The 21,438-nt window shown below is 54.3% G+C and overlaps 3 protein-coding genes across 5 annotated transcripts in view; 1 reads left to right on the top strand and 2 right to left on the bottom strand.

Annotated features, from left to right (window-relative positions):
• Positions 1 to 4,682, top strand: part of IGHMBP2 (immunoglobulin mu DNA binding protein 2) — a 44,179-nt gene extending 39,497 nt beyond the window's left edge. The window contains exons 13-15 of one of the 3 annotated variants that reach the window (XM_035539457.2): positions 270 to 1,103; positions 1,357 to 1,541; positions 3,409 to 4,682. In XM_035539457.2, the coding sequence (XP_035395350.1) occupies positions 270 to 1,103; positions 1,357 to 1,541; positions 3,409 to 3,606 (1,217 nt within the window). In that variant the 3' untranslated portion in view covers positions 3,607 to 4,682. The remainder of the gene's footprint in view (positions 1 to 269; positions 1,104 to 1,356; positions 1,542 to 3,408) is intronic. The other 2 variants (XM_035539458.2, XM_050710922.1) reach the window with 2 other exon arrangements.
• Positions 4,683 to 6,266: 1,584 nt separating this feature from the next.
• SYT12 (synaptotagmin 12) lies at positions 6,267 to 11,087 on the bottom strand. The gene is made up of 7 exons (XM_035539923.1): positions 11,051 to 11,087; positions 9,442 to 9,635; positions 8,917 to 9,309; positions 7,652 to 7,867; positions 7,428 to 7,548; positions 7,125 to 7,258; positions 6,267 to 6,440 (listed from the first exon to the last, which is right to left on the bottom strand). The coding sequence occupies exons 1-7, from the start codon at positions 11,085 to 11,087 to the stop codon at positions 6,267 to 6,269; spliced, it is 1,269 nt and encodes a 422-aa protein (XP_035395816.1).
• Positions 11,088 to 17,422: 6,335 nt separating this feature from the next.
• PTDSS2 (phosphatidylserine synthase 2) overlaps positions 17,423 to 21,438 on the bottom strand; it is a 40,556-nt gene continuing 36,540 nt past the window's right edge. The window contains exons 11-12 of the mRNA XM_035539714.2: positions 20,773 to 20,958; positions 17,423 to 19,928 (exon numbers count right to left, since the gene is read on the bottom strand). Of these exons, the coding sequence (XP_035395607.1) occupies positions 19,784 to 19,928; positions 20,773 to 20,958 (331 nt within the window). The 3' untranslated portion in view covers positions 17,423 to 19,783. The remainder of the gene's footprint in view (positions 19,929 to 20,772; positions 20,959 to 21,438) is intronic.

The following is a 21,438-nucleotide window of genomic DNA, read 5'->3' as shown; positions in this document are numbered from 1 at the left end:
CCTAGGCATTTGCTTCCCGGTCCCAGCCTGCTCTCATGTCCTGGGCTACCCGGGAAATATTTCTCCTCCCTGTGTGCTCTGGGTGTCACCCAGCCCTCTCCCCAACCCAGGGGAGGAGCAGGGACCCCTGGCTCTGGCTTTCAGGCAGTGAACCAGAGGCAGAAGGATCACGGTGTGCCAGCGTGAGTCAGGGGCCCTGCACCCACAGACGGTGCTGAGCAGACACCCGGTGAGTGACCTGGGGGGGCCTCTTGCTTTCTTCCTGCCAGGTGAGGTGGGCTTCCTCGCGGAGGACCGGCGGATAAACGTGGCGGTGACCCGCGCCCGGCGCCACGTGGCCATCATCTGCGACACGCGCACCGTCAGCAGCCAGGGCTTCCTGCAGCGCCTCGTGGCCTACTTCAGCCAGCACGGGGAGGTGCGCACGGCCTTCGAGTACCTCGACGGCCTCGTGCCCGAGAACTACTCCCACGAGAGCCACGGTGAGCGGCGGCAGGGCACGAAGCCCCCCGCGGCACCCGGCCCTGAGCCGCGGCCGCCCGCAGGGAGGAAGCCCAAAGCAGCAGCAGCCAAAGCAGCTCCGCAGAAGCGAGAAACGCCTTTCTCCCCGAGCACCAGCGGGCCTGGGAGAGAGAGCCCAGGGACAAAAGATGATACGAACACGTTTAAAACCATGCTGCTGGCCTTCCTGGAGAGCAGCGAGGCCCAGCTGGATTTCCCCCCGTCCCTCAGTTCGCACGATCGGATGCTGGTGCATGTCCTGGCAGAGGAGTACGGGCTGCAGCACGGGAGCACCAGGGAAGGCAAGGAGCGGTACGTCAGCGTCCGCAAGAAAGAGCCTGGGCAGCCTCCGGCACCCTCAGCTGCCACCTCCAGCCTTCAGCATCCCCTTCCTCAGCCGCAGGAACCTCCTGGGGAAGCTCCTGCCCCTGTCGAGACAGGAGGAAGCAGTGAGGGCTCGGGAAAAGTGGACCTGAGAAGCTTGCACCTGGAGAGAGTTCAAAGGGAGAAAGCAAGACGAGAGGAGATGGCAAGGAAGCTTCAGGAGCCCAGTGCTGGCCTTCAAGGCGGCAGCAAGAAGAAAGACAAGAGCGAAGCCAAAGGTAGGTCATTGCTTCACAACCAGCACCGTTAACGATCCTGCTTGAATGGGTCTTGCTGCTTAATCCCCTTGGTTTTGCCTCCAGACCTCATGTGCGTGAGGGGCTTGGGATGTGGCTCCTGGAAATCTGCAAAAGGGGCTCCCTGGAGCTGTGCTGCTTTGCAGCGGCTGGGTCACGAGGCTTTTTTGGGGGGTTTGTTCGCCACTTCCAAGCGGGTGCTTAAACCCCCATGTCTCTTCTGCCCTCTCTGTAGGAAAGCCAGCAGTCAAAACCGGGGTGGCCGGCACAACGGAAGAAGATATTGATGCTCTGATTTCTGCTGCCATTAAAGCTGACAACACCTGTGGCTTCCCCCGCTGCAAAGCCAGTGTTACAACCCTGGGCCAGCTCTGCCCCCACTGCAACAGACGCTACTGCCTCAGCCATCACGTCCCCGAGGTACGCGTGGGGCCGGGCAGCTGCCCAGGGACTCGAGCACCGTGGGGGCTGGAGAGGAGTAGGACGTGCCCAGCAGCACGGCGTTAACCTGAGAATCGTCCCTGTCAGGCTCCCCAGAAAAGATTTCCTTGCAGGGGGGTTAAAGTAGAACCAGCTCAAGAGTAGGCTTGTGATGGCCACTGAATCACTGTCTTCATAGAACGGCTCGGGTTGGAAGGGACCTCAAAGATCATCTAACTCCAACCCCCTGCCATGGCAGGGATGCCACGCACCGGACCAGGTTGCCCAGGTTCAGCCTGGCCTTGAACACCTCCAGGGATGGGACATCCACAACCTCTCTGGGCAGCCTGTGCCCGTGCCTCACCCCCCTCTGAGTGAAGAATTTCCTCCTAACCTCTGATCTTCTTTAGTCTTCTTCCTTGCTGTTCTTCCACAGCTGCTCGAAAGCCCCTCGCTCCTCAGATCTGGGAAGAAAGAAAGGAAGAAAACAAAGCTTGAACTGTTGTCAGGCTTTATCTTTTAGTTTTGGTGCCAAGGCAGACGGGTAGGTTTAAACCTCCAGGGCTGGCAGCGTGATGCTTCATGGTCAGCCAGCCCTGGGCTTTGAGCCCCTCAGGCAGAGCTGATGAGGCTGTGAAGAGTACTGGGGCTGAGAGATGATGATTTTCCATTCATCCACAGCCTTGTGCTCCCCTCCTGCATCACCCAAGCGTAGCGCTTGGCCACGTGGAGCCTCCCAGGGCTTAGCAACGTTTAGCAAGCCGACCTATAAATCATCAGCAGAGATTTTCCCCTTGTCAAATGCTATCTGTTTCCATGGCAAAGAATAGTTGTATTTATGGTCATTCACAATCCGGGTGGGATGTGAATTTATTTCTTGCAGAATCGCCTCTCCCTGTTGAATTGTAATGAGAACTCCAATGAGAAACAATTGGAAGGATAAAATCCACTTCAGTGAGTTTTTCTTCCCTTTCAAAGCTCAGCCCTTTTTCTAGAGGTCGTCTGGCAAATAGCCTGGGACCTTCTACCCATGCCTGACCCTCAGGGGGGGATTAGCAGGGCCAGGAGCAGCTTGCCAGGCATTGCTCACAGTTCTTCTCTGCCACTGACATGCCCCAGCAGCAGAGACAGAAATCTTTATCAGGGCACGGAGAGAACCAGCTGCTGTCTTCCAGGCTGTGTGTGTTCCTGAAAACATCAAATGATTTGGGGGTAGACTGAGCAGAAGGGATGAACTTTTAAGAGCCAATTTAGACCCAGTGAAGGTGATTCAAGCCGGTGTTGATCTTAACATGCAGTTGGGTCACCTTAAACACAACCTGCGCTTCAGTGCAGGCTGGTTTTGTAAAAGGTTCACCTGCACAGAATGAGCCTTGTGATACCTTTGCTATTATCGTACAGACCAAACTACCCTAGCAAGGCAGATAACGTGGCTGAAAAGAGCTCTTCTCATTTCCCAAGTCACCTGTCCTGTTTCACTCCTTTTTCCATACTGACAACATCAGCGAATGGGAGCTCAGTTTTGTTTCCAACTCACACGTAGGAACCATAAAAGATCCAGCTCCTCACGTGAGGAGTGGAAGTTTCCCCCAAACATTGGAAGTTTCTTGAAGGCGACACTTCAGCTGTCCAAAAGGCTGATTTACCCACTGTGCAGATCCTGCAAGGAAAGAAATTACCTTTCAAAGAAATTACCTTTCTATTTTTGTTTCTTGTTAGAGGAGCTGTAAATAAATGGGAGGTGGTCTTAGGGAGTACGAAGCAGGTGGAAGAGGACCTCCAGGCTCCAGCCACACAAACGCCAGGCTCCCTGTTTCCCACCGTGTGCCCTGTTTCCCACCTGTGTCCCTCCTCTCTCTCCCCCCAGGTTCACGGCTGCGGGGAGAAGGCCAAGGCGCACGCGCGGCAGAGGATCAGCAGGGAAGGGGTTCTCTACCCTGGGAGCGGCTCCAAAGACAAGTCCCTGGACCCTGCCAAGAGAGCCCATCTCCAGCGCCGCCTGGACAAGAAGCTCAGCGAGCTGACCAGCCAGAGAAAGAGCAAAAAGAGAGACAAGGAGAAATGAAGGTGCTGGTTACTTCTCTCTGACAACCGAGACCTTTTCTTAGGTTAACGGGTCAGGCTACGAACACCAAAGATGCACCAAAGGGTGGTGCTGAGCCCCACAGGAAAAGGGGAGCTCGTTCTGGGTGGCAGACAGCTTGGAGCCAGCGTGCCATAGACTGCTGAATAAATAGTCACCGGGCCTCTCGAAACCCCAGAGCTGCAACGGAGGAAGGAGAGCACTTTCCTTTGTCCCAGTTACCCTTATTGACAAAGTAATGGATGTACACAGAGAGGCTGCAGCGTGCCAATAAAGACGGATGTTAAAACACCTAAAGCAATCAGCTGTCACTGGGACATTTCTGCTCCAGCAAAAAGATAAATGCCTGTGGGCAGTAGGGTGGGGAGGAACTGAAAAGCCCCAGGTGACCCTCTCCTCTCGGGAGGATGACTAAGGAAATGGATGCCTCCAGCTCTGTCCTCCCAGCTCCTGTCCCTCCCGGACCCATTACCTGGCCCTGTACCCCCCGAAATAATCCATCCCCCACCCTGCTTTGCTGCCTGCTGAGCCTCAGCTCTGTAGCATCTCCTCCACAGCCCCCAGCGCCATTGTCCCCTCTCCTCGATGGCTCAAGGAGGTCCTGATGACCCACACGTCTTGAACCACCCCCGAGAAGTGGCTCAGAAAGCCACTTACTGTCCCCAGGGCAGCACACGAGTGTCATTCTAGGAGGAAGGGAAAGCTGCTGAGAAGCCTGCACAGAGGAGGGACTGGAAGAGGAGCAGCGAAACCACCAAACCATACGTGCCTTGGCATTTCAGAGCTTTGCAGCACTTGCCCACCAGCGATTTCAGCCTCACTGAACACCAGGGGAAGGCACTCATCTCATCCTGACTAAAAAAAAAAAAAAAAGCTCAGCAATTTGCAGGGGCTGCACATTAGGCAAACCTTCCTATTTCTTTCTTTCTTCCCAAACGCTAGGTGAAGTAGCTAATAAGCACATTTTTCCCCTCAAATCTTGGTGCCTGTCAGTACCGGCTGTGCAAAAATAAACAAACAAACAAACAAAAGTGATGCTGAGCATCACTTGGCTCGTGCCCCGGTCCCCAGAGCCAGCCATGCGTCAGCTCACGGAGGGATGGCGCCGGCTCACGCGGCAGCTGCGTGGTGGCAGCAGATGGGACATGGGGGCTCCTGGAGGGAGAGGTGGGGAGGAGGAAGAGCGTGGGAGAAATAAAATCTGTGCCTCTGCGAGCAGCACTGGGTGCGCACGGGGGAAGGAGCCAGCGCAGCACATGCAAGGGGTTGTGTGGGGGGGGAGCAATCACAGCCTCGTGCCAAAACAATGGTCAGACGGAAGACAGAGGAGCAGAGAAGAAAATCACTGCCAGCTCAGGGTACCACCGTGGTATTATCTTTAATCAGGGCTAAATGGCTCATTCACACTTTTATATTTTTTTTTTCCAGCTCAAATCATTCAAGCAACCCAATGCCTCACCTAGCCCACCCCGTGGAGCCAGCTCCCTGGCAAACAGCCCCCACGCCCCCGCCCCAGGTTTCCCTGCCTGGCTTTCTGCAGGCATCCTGCAGGCAGAGACAAGCCGAGGCTCTGCTGCGAGCACGGGACGCGTCCCCAGAGCATCCTTTGCCTGCCAGCTCCCTCCATCTGTCAGCCTCCAGAAAACTGGGGGAATCGGCTCCCCAAAAAAGCTACCTTTATGCAGGGGACCTTGCTTGGGACAGGAGCCCACAAGCAGACAGTGTCCACAGAGGATTTTTTTCCCCTCCTTTCCCCCTGAAACAGGAGATGGGCTTAAAAATTAGGAACCTGGGCAGGTCTCTGGTGCCTGTTGGACTTGGCCCTGCTGTGGGGGGAGCCCAGGACTTATTTCAGCTGGGAAAAGGGCTGGGGTGGGGACAGGTGCCCCTGCTCACATTTAACCTTTAGGGGATGACTCAGGCTGGACTTGACCTCAAACCCAAGGGGTTTAAAGACCACTCTTCAAGTCCTGACGCCCCTCAGCAGCCAGCAGCATCTGCCTTGATTTATGCTGCTGGAAAGGCGGTGGAAGGAAAGAAGAGATATATAACAACGGTTTGGTTTTTTTCTGCTGTTATTTCTCCCTTTTTCCTTGCAATTTGAAGTGGTTCAGCCCGGGTGCAGTGCACCAAAATCCCTCTGAAACCCAACAGAAAGTCCCCACGTGCCGAGAGAAACCGCACAGTGCCAGCATTTATCGCCCCCCTCGGCATTTTCCCCTCGCTTGCCCCAAAAGCGCCTTCCGAAGCAGCCCGTCGCGTTCCCCCCAGCGGTCCCCAGAGGCCACGTTTGGGGTCACCACTGGTTTGAGGAGCCCGGCGGGGGGCGTGCAGGATGCTCAGGAGCCGGGCAGGCAGCCGGGCAGCAGTTTGGGGAGGATTTTGCTGGTTTTGGTCCTTCCTCGGCGGGTCCCTTGGTAGCTTCCAGCGCATGCGGATGGAGAGAGACGCGGACAGGAGTTTCTCCATCCTCCCCGTCAAGGCTTTCGGCAGCGGGATGCTTGGGCCGAGGCGTGCCGGCAGCTCTGCCTTTTTGGCCAGCCCCAGACCTCTGGACACAGCGCTCGGCCGCCGTCCACGGGGCAGAGCTGGCGTCGGGGTGCAGCGTCCCGGGGCGCGCGGGGCTCCCCCCGCCAGCACCCTTAGTTCCTCCGCAGCGGGTGCCACATGGACACGGGCTTCCTCAGCGTGGCCAGCATCTGGTTCCAGTGGGTGATGCCCATGCCGCTGGCCGCCGGGCCGATGAGGACGTGGCCCGTGTTGTCGGCGCGGCCGTCCTCGCCGCTCTCCGCCACCGTCACCCGCAGGGACAGGTCCTGGGGGAGGCGTGGGGACGTCGGGGTGGGGCGGCACCCCCCCCGTATGTACGTATCCCCATACCACCAGCCACATGTGCACATATAAATGTGCCCCCCCCCAATACCATCCCATACACATCCCCTGTACTTCCCACCCCATAAATGCACATCCACCCAAACCCCGGATATTCCCCTACACCCCTGCCCGGCTCGTACACACATCCCTATGTCCTCCCCCCCCCACATACTGGAAAACCACGTGTGCCCATCCCCACACACAGCCTTACCCTGTACGTATACATCCCCCTAACCTCCCATCCCACATGTACTCATCACCTGACTTCCCCCCACACCCCCTGAACCCGTGTATGCACCCACCTACAAACACAACCACACACTATATGAATTCCCTATACCATACGCCCCACACAACACATCCCACCAGCAGCCATACCCTGCACATACACGTGCCCTCCTATAGCCATACCCCATACAGACACATCCCCCTACAGCCCAAAATCATAAATGCCCATCCCTGTACACGTAACCATACCTGATACCTGCACGTCTCCTGTACCACCACCCCATCCATACACACCCTGCTGCATCATACATGCACCCCGCATCCCCTAAGATTCCCTCTCCACCCCTAGCACAGGGATTTGGGACCCTGTGGAGCAAGACCCCCAGGCTGGGACAGACCTGGAGCACAATGGCTGGCACTGAGAAGATCATGGCCTCGTTGAACAAGGGGTTGTTGTCGTCCCTCTTCACCGCCGTCTTCTTCTTGCTGATCTTCCTCCCGTCCTGCAGCAGGTAGACTTTGACGAAGGGATCTGCTCAGGAGAGAACAGCCTGAACGTTGAGCCAGTGACCTCCCCGGGTGGCTCTGCCCTCCACAGGAGCCACCCCGAGGGACATCTCCAGCAAGCACGGGGACACACCGGGATGAGCACCCACCTCCAGCTCAGAGGAGACGCAGACCCGCGCTGGCCCCCTGCTCACCTGCGGTCACTTTGCCGTTGGTCCACACGAGGTTTTTGGCTTTGACCACCACCACCGTCAGGCGCTCGGCTGTGGGCAGGTAGCTCAGAGACAGCAGGATCTCCCCCACCGTGTCCACCGCCTGCGGGACACACCAGCCATCCAGGAGAGGGACAAAAAAAAAAAAAAAAAAAAAAAACCAAGCCAAACCCGGGCACGCAGAGCCTCGCCGCCACCCCGCTCACCTTGTTCATGTCCTGCAGGTAGAGCCAGGCGTTGAAGGGGCGCAGGGCCAGGTCCAGGTCGGACAGCTTGAGCTCGGCCACGCCGGTGCTGACGTTCCTCTCGTCCTCGTCGATGCCGAAGACGGAGAAGCGCAGGCTGTTCTCCTCCAGCGCCGCCGGGTCCAGCGGGATGGAGAAGCGCTCGTCGAAGGCCACAGCGTAGGCGCTCCGCTGGATCTGCCACGGGGAGAGCCGAGGGGCTGGTTGAAGAGGAGCCCCCCGCGCCGCCGCCACCACCGTCCCCCCTCTGCCCACCTCACCCCCCCGAGACCTCCTAAGGCGACTTCCCCACGCTCCCCCGCCAGCTCTGCCCAACCTCCGCAGTCCCCAGGGGATTAAAGTGCCTCTGTGGGAAAGGCAGATCTGCAGAAAATTTGCTTTATAGCACTGATCGCTCTCAGTTTACAGCCTGTTGTATTTTGGGGATGTCTGGATGAAAGCTACTATAAGAAGTTTTAGCCATCATTTGAAAATAAAACAGAAACAACAATAAAAAAACAGGTACTGCAGAGCATTAAAGGAAAAAAAAAGACTTTATGACTTGTCTCAGGATTGCAAAAGAGGGTAAATAGGGCTGGTAAATTATGAATAATGATGCTAAATAATAAATATCTCCAGAGCGTAAATACAGAACCTGATCTTGGGATGGAAAAATGGTCTTGAAAGAGTGCTGGGAAAATATTTTGCTGTCTTTTTGTGTGCCTCCACCCCCAGGGAAGTGGTTTCTTTGGTGGGATGGGGCTTTCTGCTCCATTCTGGAACAGCCTGATAAAATCAAGCTGGCAGACCCAGAGGCTTTCCAAAATCCCTCTGCAAAAAGCCAAGATGCCAAGAGGCAATTGGAGGCTCCTGCTTTCCCAGAGCATTTTTTGGGGTGTTAAAAAAAAAAAAAAAAAAAGGGATTTTTTTTTTTCCCCAAAACCAGCTCTGATCATGCCTGCAAGGAGGGAGGAATGCCGAGGTAGTCCTGTTGCCTTTTTATCTGACTGCACAAAATTTTTGACCGCCCCATCACATGCAGAGAGGGACTCCAGGACACATCCCCCTCCAGTTCCCATCTGGGACCCCTGCTACCCAAAAACCCCGCAACCAGCCCCAACCTCAGCGGTGGCTCAGCACAGGTGAGCCCGGACCCCTTTCCACCCCAGGACACGTCACCACCCTACACGCCCGCGTTGCGAGCAGCACCATGCCCGCGCGGGGTTTTCGGGGAAGGAGCCGCTCACCCGGGAGATGCCGACGATCTGCTCGGCCGGCAGCAGGCTGATGCGCATGAAGCAGGACTCGAAACGCGTGTCCTCCTTCTCCAGCAGGTCCTTGCCCTGCAGCAGCGTCACGTGCAAGGTGGCCGCCTTCCCGTCGTACTCCATGGACACCTCCACCTGCCCCACGGTGATGTCCTGCCCAAAGTTGTTCCCGATGGAGGAGATGGAGCTGAGCGAGTCGGCCGAGATGGATTTCTTCAAGGGGCCGTAGGGGGCCAGCCCCAGGTCTTTGCTCATCAGCTCCAGGCTCCCCAGCTCGTTGATGCTCTCGAAGGTGTCAGCCGCCTGCAGGCTGGCTTGGCGGATGGGCGACGTCTTCCCCAGCCCCCGCTGCGAGCCCACGGCGGCCCCACGCTGCGAAGGAGAAGCAGTCACTGCCACTTGGTCCCCTCCTTGGAAGAAGCACTTCTGCACCTCCAGCAACTCCGCGTTTGCACCAGGAGCAGCACTGAGCCCAGCTCCCCACGCCTGATTTATCTTTTTTACCTTGTGCTTGACATCCGAGCACGCCGCCCCGTATTTCTGCTCCAGGTAGCGGTAGTCATAGTTGGGGAAGGGGGACGGCGCCGGGTAGCTGCCGGAGCGCCAGAGCTTCCACAGGTTGATGGCCGCGATCCCCAGCAGCGCCAGTGCGCCCGCGGCATAGATGCCGACCTCCCAGCGCGGCGGGCTGGTGGCCACTGCAAGGGGACAGAGGCACCGTGAGCCACCCCACGGAGGGGGCTTCGGCCACATCCCGGCCAGGAGCTCTTCATCCCCTTCACATGGGATCAGCTGCAGAGGCTGGGAATTAATCGCAGCTGCCCACAGGTTGAAAAAGGGCGGTGGGCAGTGCTTTGCAAGCCTAGAGTCACAGATTTTTGGCCAAGCAGCCCCTGGGAGGTGAGGCGCACACATGTTTCTGCCCCGCTCCCCAGCAAGCAACATCGGTGAATGGCTGCAGCGCCCCCGGGACGCAGGGAGCTCTCAGCAGCGGGAGCAGCCCCGTCCCGCTCACAGCAATCCCGCATCGCCTTCATGCTGAAGGGAACTGCTCGGGATGCCAAAAAAAAAAAAAAAAAAGAAGGAAAAAAAATTGGAATGGGAAAAAAAATTGGAAGTATGGGAAAAAGAACCCTAAGGGTAAGTGATGGGAGGTGCAGAGGAAAAAGCCTGGCTGGAGGCTGCGAACTGGGTCGGCTGTGATGGCACAGCGAGCCGTCGGTGCTGCATTGCAGCAGCCTCCATCGCCCGAGCGATTCGAGCAACGCTGGTGGCTCAGCCTAACAAGAAGAAAAGGAGGGGAGTCGGGGGGGGGGGGGGGAGATTTGTGATTATTGAGCGCTGCTGGGGGCCCCCCAGCGCTGCCTCCTGTGTCACACCACCATGCTCCTGCCTTCAGCGGCGGCTTCAGAGGCAGAAGGAGCCGAAGCCAGGCTGGTCCCATCACAGCTTTATGCCCCCGACCTGCTCTGGCAGGAGGGCTGTGTCAGGAGACAACAGCTGTTTGTACCCCAAGCAGCGAATTCTGGTCCCTCGAAAGGACCACGAGCAGCCCAGAGGGATTTTGTGGGATAAAAGCTTGGGGCAGAAGCCAGGTCTGGCTTCCTCCATCCCTGTCCAAGCACAGTTTAGGTTTGTGCAGGGCTGTGGTGCATCCCCCTGCATCCCTGGGGGGTGATGGTGCTGGGGGAGGCGCTGTGGCTCCCCTCTTCCTAGCGCACTCCCACGCACAGAGGTGCTCGGCGGCAGCCAGCTTCGCCAAATTCACAAAATCCTGTTATAGCACGGGGGCAAAACCGGGGCAAAACCCAACCCCTTCTGACTCCTGCTTCTGAGTAACTCCAGGCACAAAACCCAGCTGTGCTCTAAACCCGCTTCCTACGAGTAACCTGCCCATTTTTTAGGGCAGAGTGCCTAATACTGGGAAGTTTAGGAATTTTCCTTTTTCAATTAAAAAAAGTCAGGAGATGAAACTCCATGCTCACGTGTGATGGAGAGGGGCTCCTGATGAAAGCAGCGGGGACCAGCAGCTCTCCTGCAGGGCTGTGTATGCCAGCACCGAGGGCTCAGCCCGCCCCCAAAAACCCTTCCCGGAGCTCATTAAACCACTCACCGCTCAGGCGGTACCTGCCCGCGTGGTCGCTGTCCATGGCAAGCACTCCCCGCTAGCGGGACAGCCTGCAGTGCACAGGGAAAAGCAGTTAGGGTAAGAGGAAAAAAATAATTAAATTGTCTTTTTTTTTTTTTTGTCTTTCTAAGTAGGGATGCTAAATAGCTGCTCAATGACTTTTCTCTATTACCTTCCTCACCCGGAGGGGTTTTCCCAGGTGAATGCTACGTGAGACCCAATCTTAAACACGAGCAATTCTCCAAACTAGACCCGAACCACGCTCGTGGCCAGGGAGGAAGAGCTGGATTTGCCTGGTGGCTGAAGATTTGGGTACCATCTTCCAGCTCAGCCGGGCTATCGATGAATTTGGGCACCCAGGGGGCAGCCGATCCCCCAGCCCATCCAGGTTTGGAGTTTAACAGGAGAATTGGAAATTGCAGTGTTTCATAGCGTAAAATATGAGCCCCGGTAGCCTGATGTGGCTGGCAGACCTCCACTAAGGGCAACAGGGTCCAGCAGGAGAAGGGTTTTCTGAATGTAACAGAGCCACGAAGCATCCCGAAACAGCAGCAAGGCTCGGAGATGCCCACCTCGCCCCAGCCTCGCGCCTTGGTCGCGCTGTGCATCAACACTCGGCTGAGAACGGGCACCTCGTGTCACCCCCGGGCTGAGCGCCACGAGGGACGTCCAACACTGTGAAACCGGGTGGTGACAAGCACATCGCCACGGGGGCTCACCCAAAACAGACCCTTTTATCTGCTGGAAAACCACCTCACCTAAGAGGCTTCATTTTCTGGCTTTTTGAAACTGTGAAAATAAAAGTAGTTTAGAGGAACGAGTTTCTCTGCAAAAGTGCAAATATCCCTTGTCAAAACGCTCCGTTTCCTTCAAAGCCGTTCCCCCCGTGACAGCGTTTTCTGAGCAGCTGTGAGGACAAGCAGCAGCTCCAGCAGATTTCCGAGGCATCCCCATGAGAGCCGCCGACTGACTGCAGCATTCATCGAAGGAATTAAATGAGCTGGTATTTCCCCCAGCACAGCAGCAAGACGACGACAGCCTTTCCTGGGCACGCAAACGAAGGTGCAACCAGAGCTCGGGAGGAGATTTACAGCTTTTTGTGTCAAGCCAGGCTTTCCCCACCTGTTTTTGTTTGTTTGTTTTTAGTTTTTTTCTTGGTGGGACGTCGGGATCCGGGTATCACAATGGGGTCAGGGCAGCTCTGCTCTCCTTGAGAGCTGCTGCGATGGGACGTGGGGCATCTCCTGCTCGGGGGGATAAAACAGCTCAAAGGGGGAGACCCGCCAGTGAAGCCACCTGTCTGCTGAGAGAGGGGGGGCAATTCCCTCAAAATTAAGAGGGCTGACACCCCCGCTTGCCCTCACTGCTGTGACCACTCGAGGCTAGAAGACGCTCGCACAAGGGGTCTGCATGGTCCCAGCACGCCTCAAGCACCGCGGGTAAATCCAGGACACGCCGCAGAGCAAGCTGCAGCCCCCAAAAGTCATAATCCAAGTTATAAATGGCAGCAGTGATCTCTGTGCAAACCTTGCTTGCTGCCCCTGGTCGCCCAGCACGGGCAAGCTCCGTCCCCTCCACCCTCCAGCACCGTCCCCACGTCCTGGGCTGGGAGCGGGGCTTCTCCATCCCCCCCAGTCCATCCCCAGCCTCCTGCCAGAGGGTGAAAGCCTCGATCTGCAAGGCAGAAAAGTAGGATGGGGTTTGCTGATGGTGAGTTTGTTAACAACAATAAATCCCAGACCTGACCCGAGGGGTTGGGCTCTGCCCCTCACCGTGCTGAGCCCTGAACGCAATCCCACCGTGCTCCCCCTCCCACGGTTACTGCTGCAGGAGGTGAGGGCAGCAGCCACCTCCCCAGCAGACCCCCCCACTCCAGGCACCAAGCAGTGCCCCAATCTTCCCAGTTTTTCACCCAAAGAGGACCCCGCACCACCCCACGCCTCCCGCAGCCACAAGGCAGCGCTCGGTGGCACCGGTGCTCCAAGGGTCTACGGAGCCACAGCGGGCACAGGCCTGGATCTGTCTCAACACCAATTGCTGGCTTTTTTTTTTTAATTTTATTTTTAACCTGTGCTGGTTAAAAGCAGGGAAGAAGGAAATCCTCGGGACCCTCCTCACCTCCATCCTTAGCCAGGCAGCATTTGCATCCCCGGCAGTGCCTGGGAATGCAGCAGAGCCCGGCCCAGTGAGCCGGGGAAGCCAATGCTGAGCCCAGGGGGTGGCTCCAGGGTTGAAGCAGCCCCCAGCTCCTCCAAGGGGTGCCAGGTTGAGCTCCTTCCACACCAGGAATTTCCAGCGCGATGCCAGGCTGGGCTCCTCGCACCGGCTGCAGGGTGCAGCGCCTGCTCACAAGTGCAACGAGCTGGGCAGCCTCTGCCCCGCATCACCCAGAGCGAGGAGGTTTTTGCCCTAAAGGTTTTGCCCTAAAGCAGCCCAAACCCCCGGCCGAGCAGGCTGGGGGGAGCAGGGGCCCCAGTCACGCCACATTTCTGTAGGGTTGCTCTGGAAAAGCATTTCCCTCCCGGTTCATCCTCGTGGCACCACAGCCAGGGCATCGCTCAGCCCCGGGGTCTTGCATCCGCACCCACCCGGGGTACCCCAAATCCCCCTCTCCTGCCTCCCAGGGACCCCCAGGTCCACCCAGCACCCTCTGCTCCCCCTTCGTAGCACCTTCGGGCTCTTCCCTTGCTCCCCCCAGGGTATTTTTCTGCTTCAGGACCCGTGTGCAGGAGGCGACGCGCATTGCAATAAGCTCAGAAAGCTGCACCGGCGAACCCCCCAAAATAAATAAACAAGTAAAAAAAATAAATAAAAAATAAAACCGCGACCCCAAAACACTGCAAGGGGGCGAGAAGATGCTCTGCAGGGGTCGCATCCCCTGCCTGGGGGGTGGCGTGGACCCGACGGGGGTTTCCTCCCCTGCCTCCCCCTCTCCCCCCCATCACCACCGCCAACCCCGCGTCTCGGACTCACCGCTCCTTTGGGGAGAAAAGGGAGAAAAAGCTCATTTTGCGGCCGGGGGGTGCTGGCAGCGGGCGGCTGGAGCGGGGACTGCGGGAGGGGCCGCCCCCTCCCGCCCCCCAGGTGCGGCCCCAGCCGCCGCCCGCCCCCTGCAGCCCCCGACCCCGCCGGGCGGGTTTGGGATCGGCTGCTGCTCCCCCCCCCCATCCCGCCCCTTCCTCGGGTTTGGGTTTCCCCCAGCCACCAGCATCCTTCAGCCCCGGGGTCCTGCATCAGATAAGGCATGGGATGAGACAGATGCAGTGAAAACCCAAATCCCCCCCCCCCTCCTGCCCCCCAGGGACCCCCAGCTCCATCCAGAGCCCTTTGCTCCCCTCTTGTAGCATCCTTCAGCTCATCCTTCAGCTGCTTCAGGACCCGCATCCCCTCCTCTTCCCTCCTGCAGGGGTGATGCTCTCCTCTATAAGGCTTTTTACGGGCTACGGCTTGAAATCGTTACCCCAGAGCCAAAGGTTTGGCTCCTCGCCTGTCCTTAATGCGGGCTCCGGGGCTTCAGGTCCCTTCCCACCGCTGCAGGACAGAAACCACCGCGCTCCTCGCCCCCCCTTCCACCCCTGGACCCCGGGGGGGGAACTGGGCAAGGTCCCGGCTCTGCCCCTTCAGCCACAAAACCCACAGGTTCTCCTCTCCCTCAGCGCAGCACAAGTCAAAGGCTCATCCCGAAAACGCCAATTCCATGGGATTTGTCCCCAAAAAGCCCTTTGATCGGAGACCAAAAGCTCAGCACCCCCTGGCAGGCGCCGTCTGCTGTGGCAAAGGAACTGGTCAGCAGCCAAACCTCCCCGAGGTGCTCCTATGGGGTGGGGATGGAGAGCCTGCCTTCTCCTCTCCTAGCCTCGGAGCCCTGTGTTCAGCCTCTTTCCTACTCCAAATGCCGGGCCACCGCTCCGTAGGAGCGAGTGGTAATTCCAAACAGAAAGATTCAATTTGCTCAAATTAGTGAAAAAATAATAATCGCAATTTGGGGAGGAAAGAAAACCATTCGCCCCAAGGAAAAGGCCAGCTCACCTGGTGCACAGCAGCGTGATGCTCCAGGAGCTTTACCTCCCAGGAAAACCCACCAAATCCTTCCTGGCGGAGAATTCATCTTTAGGGAGAGATGGTTTTTAATTTTCTCATAGATAAAAAAGAAACAAAAACCAACAATGGACTGAATTTCAACTGCAGCCCCATTTTGGGTGGGAGCTGAACCTCGTCCCCCAGCTGAGAGCCCTCTCCAGGAGCACGGGTTCCCCCCAAAGCAGCCCTTCCTCCAGACGTACAAAAGGCAGCTGGAAATTGAGCTGGCGAGGGTTTCTTCCTTCCTCAGATCCCAAACCTAAGAGAGGAGAAGCGTTCCCAGGGGCCAGCAGCCGTCCGTCTCCGCAGCCCCGGACACCAGCACCCTCTTGTGGGGCCTCCTTGGGCTCAGCCCCGTCCACGGCTGACCTCCAGAAAGCTGGGTTTAGCCAAATTCGGTTTGGCCGGTATCTCTCGGCCATCTGAGAGCAACGTAAGGCACCCAAGTGGCCCTATGAAAATATTTTGTTAATACCACGGGGACATGGTGGAGGTACCTCAAGCAGCTTCTGCTTGCAGCGGCACGCTCAGCCAGCTCGCTAGGAAGTAAAGAGCTCTTTATTTCTGGTCAAAACACTCCTGGAAAAGCCCCCCAGCAGCAGCCAGCTGTGCGTCGGGCATTTTCCAGGTGGTTAAACCATCACCCCCGCCCCGTGCTGCTGTTCTTACACCTTCACCTCTGGAGGGCCTCACCTTTTATGTGCTTCTTCAGCCTCTGCTGATTTACCTTATTCACTTACCCCTGCCCCATCTGAATTCCCATCCGAAATACCACCCGGAGCAGTACTCTGCAGACTTTTAAGTCTAATAATAGTAATAACAGACCACTGAGCCTTTTAAGAAATAAATACCTACATACACACACACAAAAAACACAAACCACCACCACACACAATGAACATGCTTGAGCCTAAAGAACAAACAGCCAGGGACGGACGAACAGAAGGCAAGAAGTGTTCTGGAAGCCCAGCACCCAAAATCTCTGCCCACTGAAGGCTCCCACCAGCACACGGAGGTACCTCAGAGGATGGAGCAGTGCAGAAAAGCACCAACAGGCATGTGCCCTCCCCAGGCTTGCCTCCTTGCAGGAACTAGATGGCTGCTGCTCCTTCGCCTGGCAGATCCATGCAGGGGGGCAAGGGCCATTGCCTGCTCCTTTAAAATCCAGCTTAAAAAAATATATAAAATAAGGCAGTAGCTGTGTCAGAAGCTGTTGGCGACGACAAAGAGGCAGACAAGACTCAGCGCTTCAAAAGCGAGGATATCCCTATTGCTTTCCCATCTGGAAAAAAAAAATCCCATCCCACACGTATGTACTGCATTGAACACACCAAGAGAAACCCTCTGGGACTTTCCTGCCTTCACAGCCACAGAGCCTGGTGGCTGTTTGGTGGTCTCCTGCCCCGTGACTCACAGCACAGACTGGCAGCGAGGAGTCAATGCCACTGTCACCAGGCATAGAACGAGGTGCGTGCGCTCATCGCAAGGCAGCGCTGGTGTTTTGGGGTATCGGACTTCGGAGGATCCATTCTCATCGACCAGAGCCCGTGCAGGAGGTGATTCAGCATTAGCTGAGTATGTTTTCACTCACCTGGCCAATTCCCCTGCATTTTCCCTTTTTAAACCCAACAACTTACCACTGGTAAACTTCACTACAAACATTATGGCATACCCACACGAGGAAGCTACCTCGTTCCAGTTTTCCGAGAAGGAAGGTGAGCGAAGAAAGCCTGCAGTAAGATAAGGATGCGCGTGGTCATGGGAGACAGTCACCTCTTTCATCTCCATGGGGGGTGGTCTCATCTTATGCCACTGCAAATATCATTTAAGTAAAACTTCTCAGCTGTCCTTTCATCATCTCTGTATGAAGTTGCTTTTGCCTGCTTCTCAGAGAGATGATCACAAAAGGATTTCTAAAACCAGGCAAGATTTCAATGATTAGAGCCCACCTGCAATGCTGGACATGAAATCTGGAAAGGAAGAACCGAGACTGCAACGTTACTCAACGTGTTGTGTGCACAGCTCACGTCCGCTTTACTGTGCAAAGATCACCAGTGCAAATGACCTGCAAGAAGTTTCTGAATTGCAACAGCTGACCAAGGACTTGTACCATCCATTTCTCTGAAAATCTGGACACGGTGGTTATCTTAAGGCCCAGGACCCATCACAGACAGCACCGATGCATTTGGTAGTTTTCGTAGCAAGGGAAATTCAAGCCAAGCCCCCTCAGCCCCACTTTTGAGGTGACGAGCAAGACAAAAGAGGAGCACAGGCACGTTGTACCAAAGAACACACCAGCAAACATCACTTTATTACACCGGTTCAGTTATCCAGACTAACCATAAGAGCCATGTAGATGGATGTAGACGAACACAAGTCAGTGTCTTACGTATTAGGTCAAAGCTCCAGAACTGTTACTGGGAAGGGGCACGCTTCACCAGTTGTTTCAGATGTACACGTGTGGCCCTTTGGCGGGGCAGGGAGGAGGGAGGTGCAGTGACAGATCCACCCCCAGGTGTGCCTGCTACCACCCAGCTCCTGAGACAGCCTCGAGGTGGTCGTAGGGCAGAGATCAGCGGGGCACCACAGCGATAACCAGCACAGACGGAATGGAGATACACTGACCTGAGCCTCGCTCAGCTGGGACTACACAAGCACAACACACTGGTACAAGCTACCAAACAATCAGTTAACAGTTCACAGGACTGGTAGAAAGCTGGAAATTAGAACGACTCGGGGTGGAAAGGCATAGAAATAAATACTCGCTCAACTCAGCACCGTCTGCCCATTTACAAACTTGCCAGCATCGAGTTGCACAGCCATTTATTCTCCACTACCTCAGAGCAGCAAAAGACTAGGATTTAAGAGCAGCCATCGGGTGACTATCCACAGGACGTTGTACGTACTCGAGGAAGAAGATGGATGCTACCTCTCACACTGGTCATCCTCCTCTCTGTATGCTAAGCGACTGGGGCAGGCCCCAGGGCCCACGAACACTGCTTCATTTGTTGAGCTCTTCTGATGCAACCCATTCATTAACTAATGCTCCATTACTTGAAGAGCGCCCTACTGCTAACTGTCCGTTCTTTAGAGGTGGAAAATATTTGGGTCACTCTGTAAACCTAGAGAAATGCAGATTTTGGTTGTTGTTCATGTACAGGACCAAAACCGCTCAGAAATGAGGATGTTTGCTAGCAAGCAGCTCTGCAAGTCTCCTGCCACTTCAAAAGTTTGGGGCTGTGCTCTTTAAATGTTACTGGTGTTGTTTATGTAATTTTCTTCTGGATAAACACTTCCCTGAAAAATATCCTTTAAGAGCCAGATTAGATCATTGTATCTAAGAAGTGATACGGTTACATCAGTGCCTCAGGGGCCAATGCAAAGGCTTAGAGCAGGGTTTACCAAATTGATGCTTAGTTGCAGCACTTACATTTTGGAATAACGACCTGAAAAAATGCAGCCCAGGTTTCTAATTTATTTTCCTAGATGCTGAGTCATGAGCAAAAAAAAAAAAAAAAAAGCTGTTTAGTTTGGCCTGCAAACCTCCACTACGCACTGCTCAGTGAGGAACGATGCGCGTTCTTCCCGCTTGTTCTTTTTGGCAGGGATGGCAGCATGGTAACGGCTATTTTGTGCGTGATTGCAGAGAACACCTTTTCCAGTTGGACTCAGGAGATTGCTCAGCCTGGAGCTACCTCAAGAGGAGAAGGGGGCAGCTCTGAAGGTGGCAGAACAGGACATGCCTTGTACAGCAGACACCAAGAATTAAATCCTCTCGGCAAGCAAAGAGCTGAGAATAAGGCAAATAACTTAAGAAGGATGGAGTAACTCCCAGTTTTCTGTTTGTAATAGATTTCACTCCATGAAGCAAATGAAAGGCGGGCTGACCTTTCTTATTTAACCCTCCCTTCCATTTAAGAGATGACCAAGATTAAAAAAAAAAAAGAAGTCCTTCTGTCTCCCTAGAGCTGTGACATAACATAAAATTATTGTAAGCTATTCCAGGATATTGAAAGTCAGTTTAGAGAAAGGCAGTAACCCCTGCATTACAGGGGCTGTAACAGTAGTGTACTGTATCACATTCTGTGCAAGTTACGCAACTTGTTCACAAGCTTCAGCTTATCTATGTTTTATCTCGCTGCACTTCTGTTAATTGGTGGCTGAACACGTTACACAATCTGACTCCACATCTCAAGGTATTTTCAAGCAGAAGAAACAAAATTCATTTCCTGTGCCGGTATCTGCACACTCCAAAACAAGTGCTCTTAATGCCCAAATGTCAAAATCGAGATCTCACAGTTCACTGGAAATAGGTCGGCTAGATTCCCTTTGGGCTTTGTTTTAAAGCCTCTTGTCTCCAAACCTTGTTTGCTAGGAAGACATACAACACGCCTGGACGAAGATCCCATCTCGTTGCAATGGTGTTGGTTCTGACTTCCCTCTACACAGACTTTCTCTGACTCTGACTAGGTGTACAAGAGGAGAAAGGGTACGCATGTCAATGCGATATCTTTTCCCCCAAGAGGACTTTCACACGTTGGAAAACTAACAATGAAACAAGTTAGGTAGGATAAGGTTGAAACTGTCCACCAGGCCAACTTGAGCACAACGAGTTCTTTTTAGCCCTTTGTCTGTTGCTCAAAGTTTCCTTTCCCTTAGTTTGTTCCCATTTTGTTCATCCAGTATTGAAGAATGTCCATCACCATTGCTCAAGCACTTGTCCTTTTCATATTTGTGTTCTTGCTTCTGTCTTCTTATTTCCTTATACCTCAAGGTGATGTCACTAAAAAGAAAAACAAACAGACATGTATACCAGTGATGCAAATAAACAGTTTCAATATACAATAAAAATAATAAACCAGTTCTGTTCTGGATGCAAGCACCCTTGGGATAACTTAACCCATCTGAGTATTTTGGCTGGAAATTTCTGAAATTGCTGATGGCATTAATTCATTTGAGATCTGTTTCTTGCTAGTAGTCTGGCTATTTTCACTTCTTTCAGAAGCATAACACAACAGCAAGTTCAACAACAACCTGTTGCACAGGGCCTGCTCCAGAGATCACACTGTAATTCTTTCAGCCTTGTACTGCTGCTATTTTTTTTTTAAACCTGCGCAGAGCAGCATCCAAACCCAAGGGGTTTAAGTTGGCTCACTTGTTGCTAACACTAGGACAGCTTGGACAATTGCAGTGCAGTACTGTTCTTGCAGTGAAGCCGTAAACATCTTTGTCTTGTCTAAATCACAGCACACAAAAACCAGAACACTAACCTTGGTTGCCTTCTACATTCAGCCAGGAAAGCCGCATGAAGTCAGGCACTTAACTGTTCACCTGCTTCTACAGCAACCATAACACAAGCAGTCCCACAAAGACCACAGCTACCAGAGGCTTGATCCATAAAGAAAACTGCCAGGATCATGCATGGAAAACTCCCTGCTTACTTAATAATTCTTAACAGAGAAACACTGTAGCTCTACCCATCCAAAAGAGCTGTAGTCCCTCTTCAGGAGGCACTGAAGGCTGACGACAGCATACACTTGACATTCCACACGCTGTTGAACAGAAGCCTAGAACAGTCCACACCTAAGATCCAGGCCAGACCTGGACATAGCACAACCACTTCTCACCGAATGAAGAAACGCCAGGCTGTCCAGGTGAGCACAAGTATAATCCCCAAGATCCAGCACTGGGTAATGTAGAAAGGAAGCGACAGTGTGAGCGTGTAGGGATCATACTTCACTACAATCAGGAACTCTGTGGCAGTAATAGCAGCAACCAGCCAGGCCTGCTGACCCAACTTCTTATGGAACTTCCTGCAAAACAAACACAGAGATAAAGGAAAGCCATTACTATCAAACTAAGCATTTGGAGAAATATTCATTCATAAAAAGACAGCTGGGGTAATAATTTCATTTAGCTTTGCACAATTCTGTAAGTCTGGTCTGGATTACACACACACATGCAGGCTGACAGCTTCCACGCTGGTATTAATTTCCTCTCAGAGGCCCTGAAAACACTTCAGAAGTTAAACTCCAACATTACATGATGCAGGGAAGTACCCCTACTTTCAGAGTATTGGTAAATCCAAGTAAAAAAAAATTATCCAACCACCTTGAGATTAGCTGAGGTTCGGGGTAAGGTATGAAGTAGGAGCGCTACTCCTAGATTACTCCTGCAAATACCAAGTCACACTGCCATACCTGTATTTAACCCCTAGATAATTAATTGCATTCTGAAATTTACTCTTCCCAAGTAGGTGTTCAGTGAGCTGTCACTAATGACCTCTAAAGCGA

The sequence above is a fragment of the Cygnus atratus genome, chromosome 5 (genome assembly GCF_013377495.2).
Source record: "Cygnus atratus isolate AKBS03 ecotype Queensland, Australia chromosome 5, CAtr_DNAZoo_HiC_assembly, whole genome shotgun sequence".
Lineage (NCBI taxonomy): Eukaryota > Metazoa > Chordata > Aves > Anseriformes > Anatidae > Cygnus > Cygnus atratus.
This window is presented reverse-complemented; position numbering and strand designations above follow the sequence as displayed.